Here is a 21,526-nt window from a genome sequence, read left to right on the forward strand (position 1 = left end):
TTTTCTGGAGTGGCGACACTGGTTTTCACGTAGTTTACACGTTTTAATAATCAAACTGTGTGTAAGTTTGACGGCATGGTCGAGCCTGTTACTGTCTGTAAAATATTGAACAGATTTTGTTATTTTCTGAAGATCTGGTTGTGTTTTCCAGTGATAGAAATCATTGACTGTTGGGTACTGTTTCGGTAGAAAGAATCAAACTGTTTTGTATAGTTTGACGGCAGTAACCTTGTCATTTTCTGAAGACCTGGTTCTTTGTTACAGCTATGGAAAGCATTAAACTGTTGGTTACTTTTATGACATTGAGTCTTTGTGTCTTAATCCTCTCTAATCCCCTTGGCAATTAGCACAGTGTGTGATCCGACCAGTGGTGCAGAAAAAGTGTTGGATTATCCAAAAAGTGTGGTACTATCCAAAAAGTGTGGTATTATCTTATGCAAATTTTACATAATCCCACACTTTTTGGATAGTACAACACTATGTGGATATAATCACAGTAATTGAAGGGCTCCCATTGGCTGAGGGGTAGTGGCCATGTTCTAATTTATTAAATTCAATGAAACCTGTATGTCAATGACTAAGAATACATAGTATGAGAGAGTACAAACACTATATACACTCGGCACAAAAAGTTCGGAATATCAACTTTGGTATATCATATTTCCGTTATTTATGCATCAATTTCAATGTATTATATATCAATAGAAAGCTTGTGTCATTTTCTTTCCTATGGTATCAAACTTATTATGATTGTAAACACATGAAACGAGCACAAGGCCTGCTTACGTGAGTGGGTCAGGAAAAAAAAGTGCCCAAATTCCCCTACTTCTGTTCAACACTGTCACTGCATCGTCCTGTTGATATTGGCGCGTGTGTCACTGGTTCAATCAATCCTCTTTCCACCTTACATTTGGTATACGGAACATACAAGGTTTTAGCAAACTTGAGTAGAGTATATCTGCCCTTTCGATAGTTGGATGGCAGAATCAAAGCGTGGATGCGGCAAGGAGAACCGCACGCTGACACGGCAAGAGCAAATTTCAGCGTTTGGTGGTGGAGGCAGCGTCATGGTGTGGGGCGGTATAACTACCATAGGGTAAACAAGACTCGTCATCATTCCAGGCAAATTAATGTGATGGCATATGGGGACACCATCCTCCATCCAATAGCAACATTCTACCTCTTCAATATTGGACCAAATGCCATTCTGCAAGATTACAACACCAGTCCACACAGAGCAAAGACCATTGGATGCTGGAGCACAGTCTTAGGGTGGAATAGCCTTCCTACGGCTTATGGCTAGCACTCGATTGATCACCTCTTGCCATAGTTCAGATTTTTTGCTTGAATAAAGAGTAATAATAGCTTTGATTGACATGTCCTGTTTATTCGACTTGCCTTCATTCACAAGTCAATACTGACGGAAGAAAATGAGCAGAATGGAGTGATTGACTTTAGTAGTTATTTTGGCACTTTATCTTAGTTTGTGACCCCCTGTACATAAGCAGGCCAGGTGCTCGTTCCATGAATTTACACTCATAAAATACTCTATTCAGATATGCTAAAAATAAACTTGGATGTTCTGTATACCAAACGTTAGGTGATAAAAGGATTGATTGAATCATTGTCACCCGCGGCCATAACAAAGGTTGAACCGGACGATACAGTTTTGAACAGAAACGGGGGAATTTGGGCACTTTTTTGTCGTGACCCACTCACGTTAGCAGGCCTAGTGTATGTTCCATGAGTTAACAATGATAATGAGTTTGATGCCATTGGAAAGAAAATCATGCAAGCTTTCTATATATACATAATACATTGAAATTGATGCAGAAACAACATAAATATGATTGATATTCCAAACTTTTTGTGCTGAGTGTATATAAATGCATTTTGTAGGAAGACACAAATATCAAAATTTCGTAAAGGCCCAATTGGAAACCTTGGATAAAGCCATGTGTCAGATTTTTGTGATGCTTTTACCAAAATTGTAATGTTATGGCTGCTCTGTTAATCAGTATGCTTCTTGAAGGCTTGAACGTGGACATCAGGGATTTTTCTTATCCACTCAGCCTTGTCCCCCATGAGTGAGCAAAGCCCCGCTGTGGTGATGTTACTGCGTTGGGCATTCCTTTTCAGGTCGTTGATGAAGGTTGTGCGCTTTCTGTTGGCTCCCAGAGGATAAGCTGGCTGGTTATCAGTTCTGTATGTCACACACAGTGTTTGAGATGTATTCACTATGTCTCAAACATTATGCTTGGAGTTGGACATTTTTTATATCTCCTTACCCTACAGGTGAGCCCAGGTATGGAGGAGCAGGAAGGAGAACTGCTAGTGAAGGGTCCAGGTGTGTTCAAGCAGTACTGGAACAGGCCAGACGCAACGACAGAGGCCTTCACTCCAGATGGGTGGTTCAAGACAGGTCAGCCTCTCAGTTTAACTTTTGTTCAATATTCAAAATACCTCAGGGTATGCTTGAATGACCACAGAAACAGCCTTGTGGATTTCGTTCATTTTATCTTATTTTACCGGGGTTCATAGCCTGCTTTCTTTGCATTTGGTAGATTCAAGACAGGCAGTTTTAACACCTTGATACCTTTCTGTCACTATCTCTCAGTTTCAGAGGATCCTTGCCACAAAACCAGCAGTTCTCGAAAACTAGTTTTCTCTTGCAATGTGTGTGTGTGAGTTCAAAGAAAGTCGTATTCAACATTATTAGAGTCTTTGACTTTGATATGATCTGGCTAGGGTTTGAAACCACAACCTACATGTACTGAAAGCAAGACAAACACTGAAGCCAATAGGCCATTGCAACGGTATGCCATAGGCAGCAAATCTAAATGCAATTATACCATTCTCCCCTGCTAGGTGACACTGCAGTGTTGCGAGACGGCTACTTCAGCATCATGGGTCGCACCTCTGTCGACATCATCAAGAGTGGAGGCTACAAGATCAGCGCCCTGGATGTGGAGCGCCACCTGTTGGCTCATGACGGCATTGCAGACTGTGCAGTAGTGGGGGTGACAGACCTGACCTGGGGTCAACGGGTGGCTGCTATAGTGGTGCTCCGGAAAGGGGCTAGCTTGAGCCTTGCAGAACTGAAGAACTGGGGGAAGAACAGAATGCCAAGCTACCTCATCCCTACTGAAATCAAGATTGTGCCCGTCTTACCGAGGAATGCAATGGGAAAGGTTAACAAAAAGGAGCTTCTCAAAGAGTTCTTTCCTGAAACGACCAGCTAACAGTTACTAGTAGTACTACAGACGCACAGTTCAGATCTAGTTTTTGGTCTAAGTTAAATTTTAAATTCTAGGTTTTTGGATGGACGTTGGGTTTAACTGCTGTATCGCTTTTTCAGGTGAATCAACTTGTTTTTAATTTGCAATTTTAATTTTCAAATTGTCTACCTCATGATCATACAAATGTATTGTTTTATTTGGATTGGTGGACAAATTATGGGATGTATGAACTATGGTGAGGATGGGAAAAGATTGTAGTTTTAAAATGATTTCAAAGAATTGCAATGAAACTCATTACTATTTTTATATTGGGTCTGCATATTACGCACAAAATGCAGTTTCTTCTCAGCAATAGCAGATTTTTAAATATGCCACACCTACTGAAGGCATTGCCATTGGTATAATTCCTACTGTACAAATGTACTTAACATGAATTTTAATGCAACACTGTTTCTAAGAAATGTATTGTATCACTTAAATTTGGAAATGGTTAACTTAATATTGCAATGAGACTGTGTAAAGTGTAATCACGCACAAATGTGGCTGTGTCAACTGTTCATTCTGTTCCGTGGAGCAAACTGGTTTGAGATTACTTTCATTTCATGTAGAAGAAACTAATCATTGGCCGTAGCTTGAACACTGCTGGTGTTGCCATCTTCCTCTCCACACAAGACTTTCAAGTACACATATATACCCGGTATGGTGTATATAGCACCTGTCTTCTTTGTCACTTTCATTTCATGTAGAAGAATTTGAGAAACTAATCATTGGCCGTAGCTTGAACACTGCTGGTATTGTCATCTTCCTCTCCACACGAGACTTTCTGGTACTCTGTATTTCTGTATATATGGTGTATATAGAACCTGTCTTCTTTGTCATGACCAGCGGAAATTATCTCAGTTGTTCATTCAGCTTATTTGAGCTTAACTGGTTTGAATCTACTTCCCTTTCATGTACAAGAAATTAAGAAACTAATCATTGCCTGCAGCTTGCTTTATTGTCGTCTTCCTCTCCATACGAGACTTTCCGGTACTCCTGTATATATGGGGTATATAGCACCTGTCTTCTTCCTCATTACCAGTGGAAGATTATCTTGACTGTTCATTCAGTTCATTTGAGCTTAACTTTCATTTCATGTAGAAGAATCTAAGAAACTAATCATTGGCCGTAGCTTGAACACTGCTAGTATTGTCATCTTCCTCTCCACACGAAACTTTGCGATACTCCTGCCGTGCCTTCATGTTGCATCGCGACAGCACGGCGCCCAGTTGGCTCCCCGGTCCGACCTCGAACGTGTCGGGGAACCCCCGCCCCTGGGGACGCTCGTACAGCGTGTGCATGAGCTGCTCCCACTTTACCGGGGACGTCACCTGAAACGGGAACGACCAAAATGAACGGACTCGAATCATAGCATGAAAGTTCATCTGTGTTGGTAGAATACATCATAGAAAAATGCTAACGCTTTACCTCCATCCAACACTGGAATTAACACTATAGGAACTTACGCTCTAAATTTTCGGTCAAACTCCATCACCCTTCTTCACAGAATGAATGACCCTGCTATCTCCAGCAGTGACGTCAGGACTGTTGAGACTTTAATCATCAAGCAGCTCTCACTATTATGTATTTTGTACTATGTATTTAAAAATATTGTATATAGACTTATAAAACTCATTAGGGCTTGTGATGTAAACTGTATCTCTGTTATAGACTTTGTTTGACCTCAAGGAAAAGCGTCCTGCAGGCCGATTTGAGCTTTCATGAATAAACAAAGGTTCAAACAAACAAACAAACCTGCTTGGTGAGTAGGCGGCGCATCTGTTGCGGGTTCTGGTACGAGGCTGTGTCCACGTTGGAGTGAACGTTGATGACAGGAACCTCGATGTCGACCTCCTGAAAGTAGGAAGGAAAAGGACTGGAATATTTGGCAGTGGCATGTGTGTGTGTGTGTGTTGAATTATCTTGTTTCAAAGTCTCTACAACCATGCCTGCACTTCTATGAAAAGCTGCTAGGGTGCCCAAACTGACAACACCTTTTCCTGCAATTAAAAACTAGCTACCAATTAAAACTTACAACCTCTCTATGTGGGGTCTAACTAGGGTGAACCCGCTGGACAGCCACTTTGAAGTGTTGTGTGAAGACTAGCCAACCACTGCCTACCCGTGTCAGGGACACCAGCAGCAGTACAATCAAATACTGGATACTACAACTCTTGTCATAAAAAAATATTCTACAATGTTTCTAACAACATATTCGAAATACAGCAAACTTGATTTTCACTGTTCCGCAAAATCAAAAGCAGTAACAGTACCCTAAGCTCGTACCTGTAAGGCCTTGTGTGTAGCGTCCTGGGCGGACTCCATGAGGGAAGTGTGGAAGGCTCCGCTAACCGGTACTGGCTTCATCCTCACCAGTCCATACTCTTTCCCGTATTTCCTTATGTATGCTAGACACTAGTAACAAGAAAGACAGAAGGTTTTGAAAGTCATTATTATGTCTAGGCTCCAACATGCATATGTCAAGCAGTGGCCCTTGCCTACTGACTCACCATTGGCCAATCATCATCATCATCACCATTGGTCGACGTGATCACACATGTTCGCACATGTTTACACACGACAGGGTTATACCGCCCCTTACAGGGTGACTTACCCTTTCGCTCTCTAATTACAAGACGGGGATGCGCCAGGTCTCCCGTCGGCCAATCATACTACCTCATGATGTTGGAGGGAACTTACAGGCCAATCATGTTGGTGTCTATCACACAATTGAAGTTGTACAGAAGTTATCAAAGTCTCATAGACCGCTTTGATCTTAGTGCTTGCTGCTTACAGTCAGCCATCTGGAATGTATATTGTGGAATGAATATCGCAATGAATGCAGAGATTGATGCATTTCCTCCTTTGAGCAGCATACCTACATGAAAAGATAGCCTACAAAGGTGTTTGTTGAATAAAGCTAATAAATGGCACTATTAAACATGTAAATTACTGTAAAAAAAAATCATACTGACCTCCTTGTTCCCACCTATAACCCTAGCCTGTGGGTACAGGTAGTTCGCTATGCTGCACACCGGGTCCTCCATGTTGTGGACTTCCTTACAGTAGATCCTGGCATCGTGACAGAGCTGCGGGAACCTGGTCTGCGGCCGGCCCAACACGGACAACATCCCGCTGGGGACCTCTTCTGACGCGCGCTGCATGGCCGCTGCCCTCTCCTTCACTACATACAGAGCTGGGCAGAGAAATACAGTTTTTTTTATTAACTCACTTTCCATACCAATGGAGCAGGCAGGTGGGCCTGATTTAAAAAACAAACAAACCAATTTTTCTCTTCTTTGGAGATGGTCAACACGACGAGAAAGTGCCAAAATGGGAAAATGTTTTGTGCCATAATAGCCTTACTAAGTTAGTGATTTTTCTTATACAAGGAGGTTGAAAAGTGTTCAACCTCTTTGTTCTTATAGAAGTCACTCTAGTGAGGTAGCCACGACTGTAGCTGTAGATGTGAGACTAGCTGGATAGTTGTAAAAGTGGCACCACTATGAAAGTCATCAGTATACTAGTAGTTGTAAACTTAGTCAGTGATTACAAATTTACTTGCTGTGGCCTTATAGTAGTAGTAATGTATAACTATAAGATTTCTTTCCTTAAAAATTCTCTTCACCTCACCTTCTTCAAATGAGATGGCCCCAGAGAAGACCAAAGCTGCGTACTCTCCCACACTGAAGCCTGCAGCAGCAACACATGTCTCCATAGCCTACACAGGAGGGCAAGCAGAAACAGTTGCAGAAACATTGCTGATCAAGTGATAAGGATGTTTTTGTGTTAGCAACTTATGTAGTGTATAGTTATATACGTGTATCACTCACGCAATCACAGACTCTTAAAGTCTAATATCAGAAAAAATTTGTTGTCAGTATCTTGGTATGCATAATGCTGTAGCACACTGTAATGTAATAGTGGGATTCAAGCACCAACAACTGACCAGCTCAACTGGTCCAGACCTTTTGGCCTAGTGGTTAGTGGCAATGTTTTGTGAATTGGTGGGCCCAAATGCCAGTCAGGCTTGTTTTGCGGCTATCTGGTGGTGTTTCGCACATTTTTCTGGAGGTGTGCATTAGCAGATATCCTCCTGTTGCATTTTCCACCACTTGAAGTGTGAGTGCGTGAGGAGGCGGGTAGCTGTAAAAAGCCCGTAATGTACTGAAAAACAAACAAAAACCTCCAAATACGCTCAAAACAAGCCTGACTGCTACATCTGCTTGGAGATTACGTACCAAGGGGTTGTCCTCTCTCAGTCTCTCCACAGCTGCGAGCGATGTGAGGAAAACTGCAGGCTGACAGTGGACAGTCTTGTTCAGCTCCTCCTGAGGTCCGTTCAGACACAGCTGCAGGATATCGTACCCCAGGATATCCCTCGCTCTCGTAAAAATATCCTCCACGTGCGGATAGTCCAGCAGGCTGCGCGCCATTCCGACAAACTGCGCCCCCTGTCCCGGGAACAGGAAGACCGTGCTCTTTCGAGGGTCTTTTCTCACGCGCTTCTTCTGCTCTGTCAGGTCTTTCTCTTTCGGTCCTTCTGATTTTTCTGTGACGGCGTCATCTAAAAGTTCTTGTATCGTCTTTCCTTCTAGGTTTAGAGAGAGTTTGGCTGTATCTTCTGTTGTTGTTGTTGTTGTGTCTTTGCTATCTTGCGAAAACTTGCAATGTGGAGGAAGAGCTGTAAGCAAGGCTGTTGGTGACCTTGAACAGTTCAGGAATGATGAAACCATGGAACAGCAAGGGGATTTGGAGTATAGTCTTCTCAATACTGAGGAAGCCATCTTGAAAATATACGACTTGTAACGTTATGTATGTGCTAATCAAGTCACATACAGCGGTCACACTTGTGAATACCGATTGACTCAGCACTGTTAAATGACGACAATGTTCCTGCAAAGTCACAAAGCACCGTGTCGAGCGATGGATATAAACCAAGAGATGATCAACAGTTTGTTTTTGCCCAACTGACAGATCAAAATTTTTCTAGCTGCAGACGACGAAAAACATGGTTTCAAAAGCACAATGAAATGTTAAAAAAAATTCTATAGCATCACCATTCCTCCTGAAGGAAAAATCCTGCGTCCAAGTCCTCTAAAATCCCCACAGAGTCTTGAATAAGCGAGGAAAACAGTACTTTTTGGTCGAGACGCGTTCACATGTTCATGGGCGCAGCCATCTTGGTTTGTCTGACGTTCCCGGTGCATTCTGGGGTATCAATACATTTCCAAGCAGATGTCATCTGTACTGTCGTCAACGGCAGACTTCATTTCTATGCCATATGGGCGTCTTTTTGATGGTTAAGTAGTGTCGTAAACTGGTCACAGCGGCGTGATAGTTTCTACTCGCGTTTCTGGTCACTTATATCTCTACTAGTGTCCGTTGTTCGCCCTTTTCCCACAGTCAAGGCCGTCTTCGCTGTGTGCCCCCCTCCCACAATCTTTGATTCACTTTCACTTCATTATGATACGCAATCTTCTCGTTGTTGGGCTCGGCGCCGTTGGGAGCTATGCGGTTTATAAGGTTATAGACAGACTTTACTTCTCAGAGAAGAAAGAAGATACTGAGAACGAAACTGACAATGAGAGAAAGACATCGCAACAAGTTTATGACAATGCCGATTCACTTGAAGGTGAACTTGGGGGCCTGACCATGTGCAGTTCATTGTCAGCAAACCAACTGGCCTTTCTTTCTGCTCTGCTTCAGTCAGAAAACCCTGGAGTGGTGGAACGGACGCTTTGTACCATCGGCAACCTGGCAGCATTCACGAGCAACCAGAACGCCATGAGAGAGTCGAACCTGTTGCAGGCTGTCGTGGACACTCTTAAAAAATCGGACGAATCGTCAGGTATCCAAGCATGCTGTTGCCAGGCACTGGCCAACCTGGCCATGAACGTGGCGAATCAAGCCGTGGTGCAATCCTGCTTGCCGTTTGTCGTGAACAAAATTGTCCAATCCACAGAAAGCGACGCCACCACCTTGTCTGGCCTGAAGCTTCTTACAAACATGACTGTTATGGAAGACTACCACCATCACCTGTACCCAGCTGTGCCAAAACTGCTGCAGTTGTCCACCACGGATCATGATGCACCGGTACAACTCCAGTCCTTGAAGGTCCTCGTCAACCTGTCCTGTAACCAGGCATTTATCCAGACGCTGCTACGTTCACCTGTCCCGCCGACATTTCTCGCTCTACTACAGTCCACCATGGGTGACGTACAGCTTCGAGCCCTGACTTTTGTAGCGAACGTCATCTCGTCCTTAGAAGATGAAGTCCTCTCCAGTGATTTTGCTGCGGACTCGTTGCAGGCTGTGTTGTATGGCAGTGGGGGGCGCCGGCGGGATATCTATGCCACGGTGCTCAAGTTGACGAAACATCCCAGTGAGGATGTCAGGAGGCAGGCCTCTCGTGTGTTGGTGGCAAAGATGCTGAGATATGACAACCAGGACTGATATTTGTGGCCACTGAGTGCAGTAACATTAGTGGCATCCTCACTCCATACCTTACACTAGTTACAGCTAGATGGAAAAAGGTTAGGTGTGACAGGTCGTGTAATATAACTAGCTGAGTCCGCTCCACATGCCTGGAAAGCTTGTGTACTATGCCAAAGGGAGGTTGTACCGGCTATACAGAAAATTATTAATTGATTCTGGGAGCTTTTTGAGTAGTGGATTGGCTTAAGACATTTATACCTCATACAAACATACTTAAGGAAGCAAACATTGCATAATCTTTGTGATCATATTTATTTGCAACACATACTTGCTTTTATAGCTTTTCAAAAGGATGTTTTTTGCAACCTGCAATATCAGTTTCCAAACTGGCTGCCTTGTTCATTGTGACTTCATAACTGGACAAATAAGTTATAATTTGATAATCTGGTGGCAGGAATCCTTTGCCAATGTTTTTGAAGCTTTGATGTTCAATATTATCAGGAAGAGGATGTATATGTGTATTTTGTGCCTGTACGTGATGGAAAAATGTCAATTTCTTGAATATGGAAATGTTTTACTTTGTGTTTTTCATTCATCCTGCTTATAACGTCAGAAATCTAGTTGTAAGGTAGATTTTGGCATGGAAAAAGGGTCCAGACTTCAGACTGCATTGCAGCCAGAAACTATGTTGTCTTCTTATTTATAAAATGTGAACAAAATGTTATGTCTGTAACTGCTGTCTATATCTACTATTAACTTTATATTATTATTGTTGTTGTCTTGTATCATTTCACATGTATGTTGCTTGTATCTTGTAATACATTTTTAAGAACTGTTGCATTAAACTAAATAAATAGAAAATCAAGCTACTATTATCTGGTGTTAATATTTTTCTTACTATCATTCAAGTGCCTCTGATGGGTCAGAAACTGCTTTTAGCCAGCTCGGTATGTATACAAAGATGGGGACAATGATTACATCGCAAAGGACTTTAAAGGAGATAAAATACTTTCACCTGGCAGTGTGTGTGTCTTCTTCTTCTTTATACATGTGTCTGTGTGTCTGTGATCAGGACAGCAAAAGTCACCCAGCTAAATCTCATCAAGCATGTCAGGAGTTCTATGAACAAATTTTATCTACATATGAATTTTAATAGACCATGGGTACATACAGTAGCTTTTGACTACACTTGTTCATACATGTCTTGGAAGTATACAGACAAATGATACAGGAAAACTGAGAGGATGGTAACATCACATGCAGAAAGCCCACAATAACTGGGACTAGAAAAAAAGATGCCTTTACAGCATTGCTAAAGTTTTTGCGATGTTTGAACGGTTGGAATAGTTCTCAAAATCTACTTCATGGAAGTGCATACAGCTTTGCGTTACTTTCTTTGCCTATTGTCTTATATGGCTTTGGTAGTTTACTTAGTATACTAAATCTATATTTCAGATGTCTCTTTATGAGACATCCCTAAGTATGTTTAATGTACACAAATGTACTTGGGTAGAACTACATACAGTTTTGCATGTTGCTTTCTTTTGTCTATACAGTAATCTTCTACAGCTTTGGTAAGAACATACTGCATGATCTGCATCTATTTTGGTTCTCTCCTCTGTACAATCAGACTTGCACTATTGACCACCTGTCCAATGATGTACAGTCAAACCTGTACAAGTGACCACCTCTACATAAGGACCGCCTGACCAATGTGACCACTTTTCGGAGGTCCCTCCCACCATCCACCATAGTTACCTCTGGCTCTCCTTTTGCTCCCTTACCTTGTAAGCAAGCGAAAAAGGAGACCCGTAGGTAACACAGAAGGTTGGTACTCAGGCCATGTTTTTTTTTTCTCTCCTCGGCTGGACACAAGCCTTTAGAATCCTGTCTATACTATAGTGTAGTGTTGGCCTGTCCACATGGACCAGATTTCATCGGTCTCAAGTGGTCTTCTTGCACAGGTTTGACTGTAATTTGTCATCTTTACTTAGGTTTGTCTGTTTCTAGGCTTCTAAGCTAGAGTTTTTCAGGTTGAATTCAAATAGCTGCATGTTACTGTACTTCTTTTTGTCTATTATCTCATACAGCTTAGGTAGTTCATACGTCTGTACATGTACATGTGTTTTGCCTGCCTCTCGAGGTCTATCCTCTGCAGTTCATTATCCTTAGGTTCGTCTGTTTCGTGGCTTGAGTTCTTCAGCACAGCTACGCAGAAGGATGCAAGGTTTCTGCTGTTGCGGGTTGTAGTACTCGTGGCCCTTGGACCAATCGTAACTCGCCGCGTACGCGAAGATGTTTCCGCGCGGGTCGATGGTGCACGCGGAGATGGGCTGGGCCAGCTGCTCCGACGTCTTCAGCTTGGTACGAGCGTCCTTGTCCCAGAAGCTGAACTTGCCATCAGACCCGGCGGTCGCCAGAGTCCCGTGGACGGGATGGAACGCTATTCCGTTCACAGCATAGATGTCCTGCACGGCGTTGTTACTGCCGTTCGATCGGTGACACTTGAAGGTGAAGTTATCTCGTGGGTTGGTGGCGTTCACGTAGTGGATGGCCACCCTCCCTTCAATGGATCCCAGAGCAAACCCCGTAGGGCGTGCGTCTTTGTCCTTGAAGATGGAAACACAGCGATGCTGGTACTTCAGGGGTGACTCTATTTTCTTGTACTCCTTTGGTTGGTTGTCCAGCTGATAGACGATGATGCCCCGGCCTGCGGTGCCCACCACAGCCATAGGGTACATGACGTCGGCACAGTAGCACCTCTCAGGCAGCTGGATGGTCATCATGGGGTTGGGGCTGCGCGTGTCCCAGAACTTCAGGGTCTTGTCCCAGCTGCCGGTCATCAGGCAGGTGTAGTTGGGGGCCTTGACCCAGTGTACGGTCTTGATGGGGGCGTCATGCTGGAAGAAAAACAAATTATTACTATTACTGTTTTGATTCTGTCTTCTCATGCGATTATCTTTTGTAGTATGTAGTTTTAATATTTTGTGACTTTTTTGAACCTTGATAGTAATATATTAAAAGGCATTGAGTAATATGTCAAAGGTGAAGGACCCTAACTTGTAATATAGTTTTTGGGCAGACCAACCTTAATGCATGTCCAGACATGTTTTGTATATGTCTCAGGGGTCACCTTGGACATATTACCCTGCAATGCATTTCGCTGTGAACTGAAACTCTTTATTTCGACATGTAAGTATTATTTTATCATTTAATAGACCAAGAGTCCCCATATATCATGCAATAAATTTCATTCATTCATTCCTTATATCATTGGACCAAACCTCTTTGGACTAAGATTCCCTTTGTATCTTGCAATAAATCTCATTCATTGAATCATTATTGCGAATCATTCATTCATTTATTGGACCAAGATTCCCTCCATGTAATAGTGTTCCACTCACCTGAGCCACCTGGATGCACTGGTTACTGTTGAGGTCCCAGCACTTGGCTTGTTTATCGCAGCTAGCTGAGAACACCTTGGTGCCGTCATCAGACCAGCACACGTCCAGCACGGGGCCCGTGTGCTTCTGTTCCGCCTTGGGGATGGTCTGTCCGTTCTGCTCGATCTGCCAGCAGCGCACGTTGTTGTCCCAGGACCCTGACACCAGGAAGGTGGTAGCGGTGGCCGCGGGGCTGAAGGCCAGCGCTGCCACGCTGTCGTCAGGCGGCGAGGCGACCTCGATGTCCTTCATGGGGTTGTGTGTGCCCTGGGTCTGCGCCGCTGGAGTGGAGGTCCCGCCGAACACGGACGTTCCGCCGAACGCTGTGCTAGTCTGGCCGAATATGCTCATGATAACGGCTGTGTCTCAAGTCTACAAAATCACAGAAAAACAGACCGTACGATAGCCCAAACTGAACGATATTGGAGCAAAGTGACGCTATCTGCCACAAATGGCAAGAAGATGAGGAAGAAAAGAAGAAATGTAGGTGTGCGTGTGTCCGTCTTGGCGCGTTCACAGTTCCCACAATCCTTGGCGCGCACTTCCTGTTGACCCCTTTTCACTTTGAACTTCGAACCCTTGATGACGCTAGGAGGCGTGACCCTGTGACCTTTCGCAGGATCGGACGACATCGGACGATACGACATTTGAGAATGGCGCTTCAGGATTTCTCTCCCTTTCCCGTGCTTATAGCCGCGGCGCTTGTTGCCGTGTCGGCGGCAGTGGTCGGCTTTCTCTTCTCCGGCAAGAAGAAGGGCCCGCCGAGGGCTCTGCAGGACCCGACCGTCAAGTATCCCTTCAAGCTCGTGGACAAGGAGATCGTGAGCCACGACACCCGGCGGTTCAGATTCGCCCTCCCCTCTCCCGAACACGTTCTAGGTACATGTATCTGCATCGATCTGTATCTGTATTCAAGTATAACCGGTATAGCCGCCCTGTAATACAACCAGCTGTTGTCGCACCGCGTGTGTCACTGATAAATTATTTGACCGAACGGTCGCCCTGTCACACCTATGACCTAAATTGCACGTAGAGCTATCTAGTGAAGAGATGCTCCGAGTCCTACCAAGGTTTTGCTCCTGCAGTACATTGTGACAACAAGTTCCACTCTTAATATTTCTACCTGAAATTGAAAACAAGGGCATATCACTCTATCGCCCATATCATGTCGTAGGGAAAAAGGAATTCTTGAACACCTCTGACACCTGTTGCAGCCCTCAGCCTAATGAACGCCCATTCCCTACATTTATAGTTATACAGTGTACATATAAATGTAGAGAATGGGCGTTCGTGAACTTTTATTTCAAAATGTCGAACACCACAGCTACAAACAAGCGCAAACGTCCGTGTTCGACGTCGAACACCTGCGCTCGCCCGCAGGTGTCGACATAAAACGGTTGCGATCTTTGAACGTTCTTCTACTCAGCATCATATAACGTTACCCTTCTTGCATAAAGAAGACATGACTATTTTTTGTTCCCTTCCAGGTCTGCCCATCGGCCAGCACATCTACCTGAGCGCCCGGGTGAACGGCGAGCTCGTGATCCGCCCTTACACACCTGTCTCCAGCGATGACGACAAGGGCTACTTCGACCTTGTCATCAAGGTAGGGCACAAATTATCTGTCGCAAATTATATCTCTCTGTCAAATGCCATTGTAATTGGCTAAATTGGGCCTCCTGACCAGCTGAACCGCTGCAGTTGACATTGTTGAAGCTTGACCTTTAGTCAGGATAGTCAACAAAACACTTTCATCGTACTCGTGTCCCAACGTGTCATATCCTAACTCCGCATCTATGTTCTCATGGCCAATAGTAGTAATGACACAATGACTGACATATATTACATTAGTAGCACTTTACAAAAGAGAGACTGTATTATAACAGATGGAAATAATATGTCAATTGACAATGCCATCCATATTCCTGCAGTCTTAGTTTTTTTAATAGATGAGTATTATTGCGTTGATTTCTTTGTTGTTGTTGTTGTAATACATTGTACCTTGTACAACTGTACAGCAATTAAGTTCATTCATTTACTCACTCACTCACTCACTCACACACACTCACTCACTCACTCACTCACTCAATCACTCACTCACTCACTCACTCACTCACTCACTCACTCACTCACTCAATCAATCATTCATTTATTCCAGGTGTACTTCAAGAACGTGCATCCCAAGTTCCCGGATGGAGGGAAGATGTCGCAGTACCTGGAGAACATGCAGCTGGGAGACTTTATAGATGTGCGCGGGCCGAGCGGCCTGCTGGTTTACGACGGCAACGGTCAGTTCAGTATCAAGCCTGACAAGAAGTCACCGGCGGCGCAGAAGACAGCAAAGAATGTCGGGATGATCGCAGGTGGCACCGGTATCACCCCGATGCTTCAACTTGTCCGAGAGGTGTTGTTGTTGTCCTTGTTCAACATCTCTTGTAAATGCAGAAATTTTCGTGATGGTTTTGTGTTTGCTGTTTCCATGGTAGCCTCGTCACTGCAAACATAAAACCATTGCAAAAAGATGTATCCTGGTCACACGCAGTGGATGACAACCCTACTGCCTCAAAAAGGCTATGAGACTACACGTACCTTTACCTACCTTAAGGTTCATGTTCATTCTGGCAAGTTTTGTCTTGAGCCTGTGTGTGGAATTGTTTCTACATATGGGATTCTGTATCTGTGTCTTTATAGCCGGTATAACCGTCCTGCAACGTACTAGCTTTGCAAGCACACGGTGCAGTAGCAGCTGGTTATACTACACTGAACGACCTGTCACACCTAACCTTTGCACATCTACCCTCAAGTTTTCTTTAAAACCATCCAGCAAAGATGTCCCTACTGTGCATTGAGAATCTGTGTGTTTTCTCAGGTGTTGAAGAATCCAGACGATGACACCAACCTGTATCTGCTGTTCGCCAACCAGACTGAGAAGGACATCCTCCTCCGACCGGAGCTGGAAGAGCTGGCCGACCAGTACAAGGACAGGTTTGTTTGTTTGTTTGGTTTGCATAAATGGTAAACAGCCTCAAGTACTATAGTTAAGACTGCCCAATAAGAACAATCTGGGGAACAATAAAATCTTGTTTAATCCGGGGAACAATGCAATTTGATTTTTGTGGACAGGTGGTTACTACAGACAGGATTCTTTCTTCTTGTGTCAATGGGAAAATGATCTGAGGGACCACCAATATGGTCAAGTGGTCTTTATGTAGAGATGGTCACTTGTCTGTAGTACATGCCTCGTAAGAGAGAAGACTAAGTTTTGATCCACTCATGTGGGAAGGACTCTTGCTCTTTTCATTTTTATCTGAATCAAGTGAGGAAATCAGTGTGAAGTGCTTTTTCAAAGAGCACATGACAGGGGCCTGCTAGGCTTTTGAACCCCAAACCTTTAGTAGATTCTAAGTAAAAAATACCTGACCACAAGACCACCTTGCTACCCTATATATAAACAGGTTCAAGCTGTGGTACACCCTGGACCGTCCGGAGGATGGATGGAAGTACAGCGCCGGTTTCGTGGATGACACCATGCTATCGGAGCACATGCCGCCACCCGGTGACGACACCCTCGTTCTGATGTGCGGACCTCCGCCCATGGTCAAGTTCGCCTGCCTACCTAACCTGGACAAGCTAGGCTACACTTCTGACCGACGCTTTGCTTACTGATGACTACAACAGCAATGATGTCACGGCAAATGACAACTGTTACATGCTCCTATCACATTATATATTAAGAACAACTTCTGTCCATGGTCAAGGTTGCCTGCCTAACTAATCTGGACAAGCTGGGCTACACTTCCGACAGACGCTTCGCTTACTGATGAGTGCAACAACAGTGATGACACTGCGAATGGCAACTATTAAATGCTCGTATCACATTATATATTAATAACAACATTGTATCAGACCAATTCAGAATGACCAGCTTGTGCTAGAGGAATTATGTAACTATGTGAAATTATCCAAGAGAATATATCATGATATCTTTGTAGAAAGGCTACACCAATCAATTTAGTTAATTTTGTGATCTGCACGTTTGGATTGTATTAATCTGTTTAAAAAAAGAAATAATATGTGCACACAAACTTTCCCTTTTTTTAGTTTTAATGCTTGGCAGTAATTCACAATTTTCTCTGATATCTCTGGAAACAGATTAGATAATAGATCCAATGTAGCATCATTTTCAAAAGTATTATATATGTATTTGTGTAATTGTAAGCACCCTAATCTGTATATCTTGTAGCAAATGGATTAGTTTTTAAGGTTGAAAATTGTCAAACTTCTTTTTTCATTATCATTACTTTAGCATTCCACCTCCCCCCCATCAAAATATCAGAGAAATTACCAAATACATTGGTGTGGCCTAAGTATTTTCATCGGTATACATGTGACACTGATGCAGGTACAATACATTGTATTGTCCAACATGCAGAATGGGCCAACCAAAAAGAATTGCCACGTAAATTGAATTTAGATGCAGTCAAACATTTCCAAATTTGTAGGTGTGACTGTTCCAGGTTCATCCATCCAGCATGGCAACTGTGATGTGTGCAAACATGCAGTAAACTGTGTCAGTAGGAATTTAGAATCTAGAAAGTTCAGGATGATTGAACTGTGATTAGGGAGGAGGCCTTAGAAATGTAATTATGTACTAGTACAAAACATCAACCTTTGATTGCCAAGTTGTCTGTTTCCCAAGTGAAGAGAAAATCATGCAAACCATTACTCCAATGTAATTGCAATGTACTTACTCTCTGACTTTTTTACATGTTTTTAGGCATTTGGGGGGGGGGGGGGGGGGCATTGTATTTATTCCTGCCAAACAGGAAGACATAAAGAAAACAGCACAATATAGGAAACACAATGAAAACGCCTAAAAACAATGTACTGCCTTTGATCCGTATTGTACACAGGAATACTATACGACATAACTGCAGTGCTGCTACTTATTCTGGTGAGAAGAATGTTGTTTTTGTCTTTGCCTAGAGAGCTCTACTTGCTGTGAAGTGTGTGCAGTCCATTAGGCAGAGAGAATGCTTCTTTGAAATTGAGAAGTGCCTCAATGTTTACCTAGGAACGATATCCGATGCTTTTTGTGCCATATCATTAACATTTTTCTTTACTTTGCAGTATTGTTAGCTGTTACTCTGATTATTGAACACAACATAATCAGGGGTAGTGTATGTGTGGTGTGTGTGTGTTAGAAACCCCTGCTTTCCTAACTTGTATTTAAAAACAGAACCTGCTGATAAGATATACAAATTGGTTACTCTTATAATCTAGGTTGCAGCTGCAGGGTTTCCAGACCACTGCAACAGCAGAACACTATGGACTACTACTATAATCTATAGGTAGGATACACCCAGTATTGGAGATATTGGTTTGTTTTGGTGTATGTTAATTTACATATCAATGACTGGCAATTTTGAATTGTTATATCGGTAACATATAATATATGAATAAGTGGATGTTAGTTACTAAGTACACGTTAATGCAGAAGTAAAACAGGCAAAGACAATGTACTAAGTGCTTCATTACATTTGTATGTTACCTGTGCAAGGATTTCATGTGTAGGACATACTGAAAATTAAGTTAGGTTTGCGAGGACTTAATTTCATCAATGATGTTTTAAGTCCGCCACCAACTATACTAAAATTGCAAAGACAGAAGGAGTGATGAAGTTTGTGGCGAGAAGTCACATTAAAAACTAGAGTTCTCGACCTCATACCTCCATGATACATTGATATTCTAATTACCATGCCATTTCAAACATTCTTATCTGTGTACCAAGTTTGCATTTACCTGTGTGGATAGCGCAAACTGAGGACTTAGTGCTCGTCAGTAGAGCAGCAACAACCACAACAAAGGTATGCCAGGAGGCTGTGGATCAATCTGTAAAACAAACTGTTTATTTTGTGGTCCAGATGATGCAGTATGACATGCGTGACCTATGACCTATCACGTAATTCATCTTCAGTCGCTCACAAGAAGCTGTTTATGTCATAGACGAGACAGGTGAACCAGATAGACAGCTAATGCCTGTGCGTCGGCTGCAGTTCCATGGCCTCCGCTGGGGCTCATTTTCAGATATTATGTAGGTTGTACCCTGAACTTCAACATACTAAAATCATTATCAATTGCTTGTGTACCTGCTATAAATTTTGAACCTCTTCAGTTTGGGGACGTCCCACATGTGGTGACGTCCTGACCTTGAGGCGTAGGAAAAATACTGTGTCGTGCCACTTTTAGTATAATAACCTGTTGGACAGCCTTTGCAGCACTGCAAGATTGAAGATCTCTAACTTTGTCTCCAGTTCTGTCTCACAGGTGAGGATATAATCTATTTTACTGTACAGATTCCCGCTGAAGTTAGGAAGCTGTCGTCTGTTGCTTTATAAAGAAGGGTTTGAAAAGCTACCTTCCAAGTCACTGCACGTATACGAAGTTATAATGGTAGGTGCCCCAACATGGCGCGCTTTTTCACATGCTCAAACTCATGGCGTCAGGCACTCACTAGTTGTCAGAGAGTGGTTAAATTTTGATGTTTGAACACTTATCTCAATAAGATACTTAGATAGGAAATACATTAATGCGGTTCACGAAACCTTCACCCTCCGCGTTACAAGCGGCAAACGCTGAGAGACGTTTTTGTAAGCGTACCTTCCAATTTTGTGCTACACCCAACAATGGCGGTGATGCTTGTTATCTTTGTTTGGTCGGTCTTCTATTCAACAAACTTGTAGTGTTTTGTGAAGCTCTATTTCTTATGGATGATCTTTATTTACATGTTCTTGCCCACATGGACTAAATGCAGTGATTCGCCGATAGTATTACATGGAATACTATTTCTTTATGTGTATGACAGTTGTGTGACTGTTCATATATTTAGAGACACGAGCCGTCAATACCTAGTAACAGTGATTCGGCGCTCTCCATTTATTGTGAAAATTCTGTTGAAAAAAGACAAAACTGAAGTGAATATGTGTAAGTATATTTTGAATGCAAGAAACAACTGTGTGCATGGATTTGGTTTATTTACCTTTCTAACCAGCAAAAACTTCATACTATCTTAAGGTGGGGTCACACCCGTGTATATATTTAAGTCCGTATGAGACGCGCATGGGAGTATTTACCTCCACCAGGCTCCACAAGTCGTTGAAAAAATGATAGAAATTGGACAAACGTAAACAGGTAACATGTCAGACGAGTTAGCTGGGTCGCTAACCATACTTCTCAGTCAGCTAACTCATCTGGCATGTTATCTATCTATATTTGTCCAATTTATACTACATGTATTTTTCCCGCGACCTGTGAAGCCTGGTAGAGACTAAGAGCGTCATACGCACCTCAAACGGACTTGAATATATACGCATGTGTGACCCCACCTTTAGGGCGGGTACCATCCTAGGGCACCTCGTGTTGTACTGGTGCACGTGTTTCCTCCTCATTGCACATAAACACAACGACCAAACGACCTTACCCCCGGGGAATTCTGCTTGTGGTTTGCAGAATGGGGAAAGGTTACAAAGTTATCATAATCTTGTTCTCGGTGTTTACGTATCTAGGGGACATACATGTACGTGTAAATGTGAGTTATACATTGCTGGGCTTAGCCATTGTCACCGTATAACAGCCATGTCTTAATTTGGATGATAATACGTAGTTGGAGTTATTACAACGTAGTTGAGTCAGACTATACATTAAGTTGGAGGAATTTCTCGATCATTTCTTCCTTCCCTGCAAAAGTATCCCACAAGTGAACCACAAATCATTCACAACACGGCCCCTGTTTCAGTTCAGGCCGTCCAAGGGAAGACAGGTGAACCGTTGAAAGACGACTCATTTGACGAACACCCCCATGTTCTACAGCGGCGACAGCTGACCTCATTGTTTTCTCTGCCTTCGGGCGTATTGATGGAAGGTCGGAGATATTTAAGATCGACAGAGGGTTGCGCGTATTTTTCACCTGAAAACCGTTCCTGTCACATACAAGCCGTACTTTGTACCTTGTACAAATGTTGTGCAATACAGTTATTATTATAAGCGAGGCTCGGGCGATTGCCGCAGACTCGTCGTCCGATCGATTTTCGCACAATGTGACGGGTATTAGCAACACTAATGAAATAAGACAAGCATCCTACTGCAGTACGATCGCTAACTTCGGGGGTTATGGAGGACAAAAAATTACGTCTCCTGCAAAATCCAACAGTCTTGGTACACAAAATGCTGCTTTGGATCCATGTCAATGGCTGGTTCTGTCAAGACCTGCTTGAAAATCATATAGTATCAAAATCGTACGACGTTTCAGTTCTTCTCATGTATACTTGTACACTTATGTCGACTTATGTGACCTTAAGTTATTTGATT

At 43.1% G+C, this 21,526-nt stretch overlaps 5 protein-coding genes across 5 annotated transcripts in view; 3 read left to right on the forward strand and 2 right to left on the reverse strand.

Moving 5' to 3' along the window:
- Positions 1-3,611, forward strand: part of LOC118417533 (malonate--CoA ligase ACSF3, mitochondrial-like) — a 7,691-nt gene extending 4,080 nt beyond the window's left edge. Inside the window, exons 5-6 of the mRNA XM_035823120.1 lie at positions 2,093-2,422; positions 2,869-3,611. Coding sequence (XP_035679013.1) covers positions 2,093-2,422; positions 2,869-3,242 — 704 coding nt within the window. The 3' untranslated portion in view covers positions 3,243-3,611. The remainder of the gene's footprint in view (positions 1-2,092; positions 2,423-2,868) is intronic.
- A 173-nt stretch (positions 3,612-3,784) lies between these two features.
- LOC118417091 (malonyl-CoA-acyl carrier protein transacylase, mitochondrial-like) lies at positions 3,785-8,135 on the reverse strand. The gene is made up of 6 exons (XM_035822489.1): positions 7,520-8,135; positions 6,912-6,999; positions 6,254-6,474; positions 5,565-5,693; positions 5,034-5,132; positions 3,785-4,609 (listed from the first exon to the last, which is right to left on the reverse strand). Exons 1-6 carry the CDS (start codon positions 8,063-8,065, stop codon positions 4,394-4,396), a joined length of 1,299 nt encoding a protein of 432 aa, XP_035678382.1. The 5' UTR covers positions 8,066-8,135; the 3' UTR covers positions 3,785-4,393.
- Positions 8,136-8,223: 88 nt separating this feature from the next.
- Positions 8,224-9,828, forward strand: LOC118417096 (armadillo repeat-containing protein 10-like). The gene has a single exon (XM_035822496.1). The coding sequence runs from the start codon at positions 8,745-8,747 to the stop codon at positions 9,732-9,734; it is 990 nt and encodes a 329-aa protein (XP_035678389.1). The 5' UTR covers positions 8,224-8,744; the 3' UTR covers positions 9,735-9,828.
- A 1,005-nt stretch (positions 9,829-10,833) lies between these two features.
- LOC118417093 (mRNA export factor-like) lies at positions 10,834-13,684 on the reverse strand. Its single transcript, XM_035822494.1, has 2 exons — positions 13,121-13,684; positions 10,834-12,616 (listed from the first exon to the last, which is right to left on the reverse strand). The coding sequence occupies exons 1-2, from the start codon at positions 13,508-13,510 to the stop codon at positions 11,885-11,887; spliced, it is 1,122 nt and encodes a 373-aa protein (XP_035678387.1). The 5' UTR covers positions 13,511-13,684; the 3' UTR covers positions 10,834-11,884.
- Positions 13,685-13,758: 74 nt separating this feature from the next.
- On the forward strand, positions 13,759-17,931 carry LOC118417098 (NADH-cytochrome b5 reductase 3-like). Its single transcript, XM_035822499.1, has 5 exons — positions 13,759-14,038; positions 14,647-14,765; positions 15,318-15,563; positions 16,029-16,144; positions 16,615-17,931. The coding sequence occupies exons 1-5, from the start codon at positions 13,813-13,815 to the stop codon at positions 16,823-16,825; spliced, it is 918 nt and encodes a 305-aa protein (XP_035678392.1). The 5' UTR covers positions 13,759-13,812; the 3' UTR covers positions 16,826-17,931.
- Positions 17,932-21,526: the final 3,595 nt, after the last annotated feature.

The sequence above is a fragment of the Branchiostoma floridae genome, chromosome 6 (genome assembly GCF_000003815.2).
Source record: "Branchiostoma floridae strain S238N-H82 chromosome 6, Bfl_VNyyK, whole genome shotgun sequence".
Lineage (NCBI taxonomy): Eukaryota > Metazoa > Chordata > Leptocardii > Amphioxiformes > Branchiostomatidae > Branchiostoma > Branchiostoma floridae.

What these genes read in the sequence shown, in the direction of transcription:
- LOC118417091 (XM_035822489.1), bottom strand. Translation starts at nt 8,065, where the DNA reads ATGGCTTCCTCAGTATTGAGAAGACTATACTCCAAATCCCCTTGCTGT. An exon ending in GGCCATCTCATTTGAAGAAG is followed by an intron (nt 6,475 to 6,911) that starts GTGAGGTGAAGA and finishes TTCTCTGCCCAG; the next exon opens with CTCTGTATGTAGTGAAGGAG. An exon ending in TTATAGGTGGGAACAAGGAG is followed by an intron (nt 5,694 to 6,253) that starts GTCAGTATGATT and finishes TCTTGTTACTAG; the next exon opens with TGTCTAGCATACATAAGGAA.
- LOC118417096 (XM_035822496.1), top strand. Translation starts at nt 8,745, where the DNA reads ATGATACGCAATCTTCTCGTTGTTGGGCTCGGCGCCGTTGGGAGCTAT.
- LOC118417093 (XM_035822494.1), bottom strand. Translation starts at nt 13,510, where the DNA reads ATGAGCATATTCGGCCAGACTAGCACAGCGTTCGGCGGAACGTCCGTG. An exon ending in AGTGCATCCAGGTGGCTCAG is followed by an intron (nt 12,617 to 13,120) that starts GTGAGTGGAACA and finishes TTTTTCTTCCAG; the next exon opens with CATGACGCCCCCATCAAGAC.
- LOC118417098 (XM_035822499.1), top strand. Translation starts at nt 13,813, where the DNA reads ATGGCGCTTCAGGATTTCTCTCCCTTTCCCGTGCTTATAGCCGCGGCG. An exon ending in ACTTCGACCTTGTCATCAAG is followed by an intron (nt 14,766 to 15,317) that starts GTAGGGCACAAA and finishes CATTTATTCCAG; the next exon opens with GTGTACTTCAAGAACGTGCA. An exon ending in GCCGACCAGTACAAGGACAG is followed by an intron (nt 16,145 to 16,614) that starts GTTTGTTTGTTT and finishes ATATATAAACAG; the next exon opens with GTTCAAGCTGTGGTACACCC.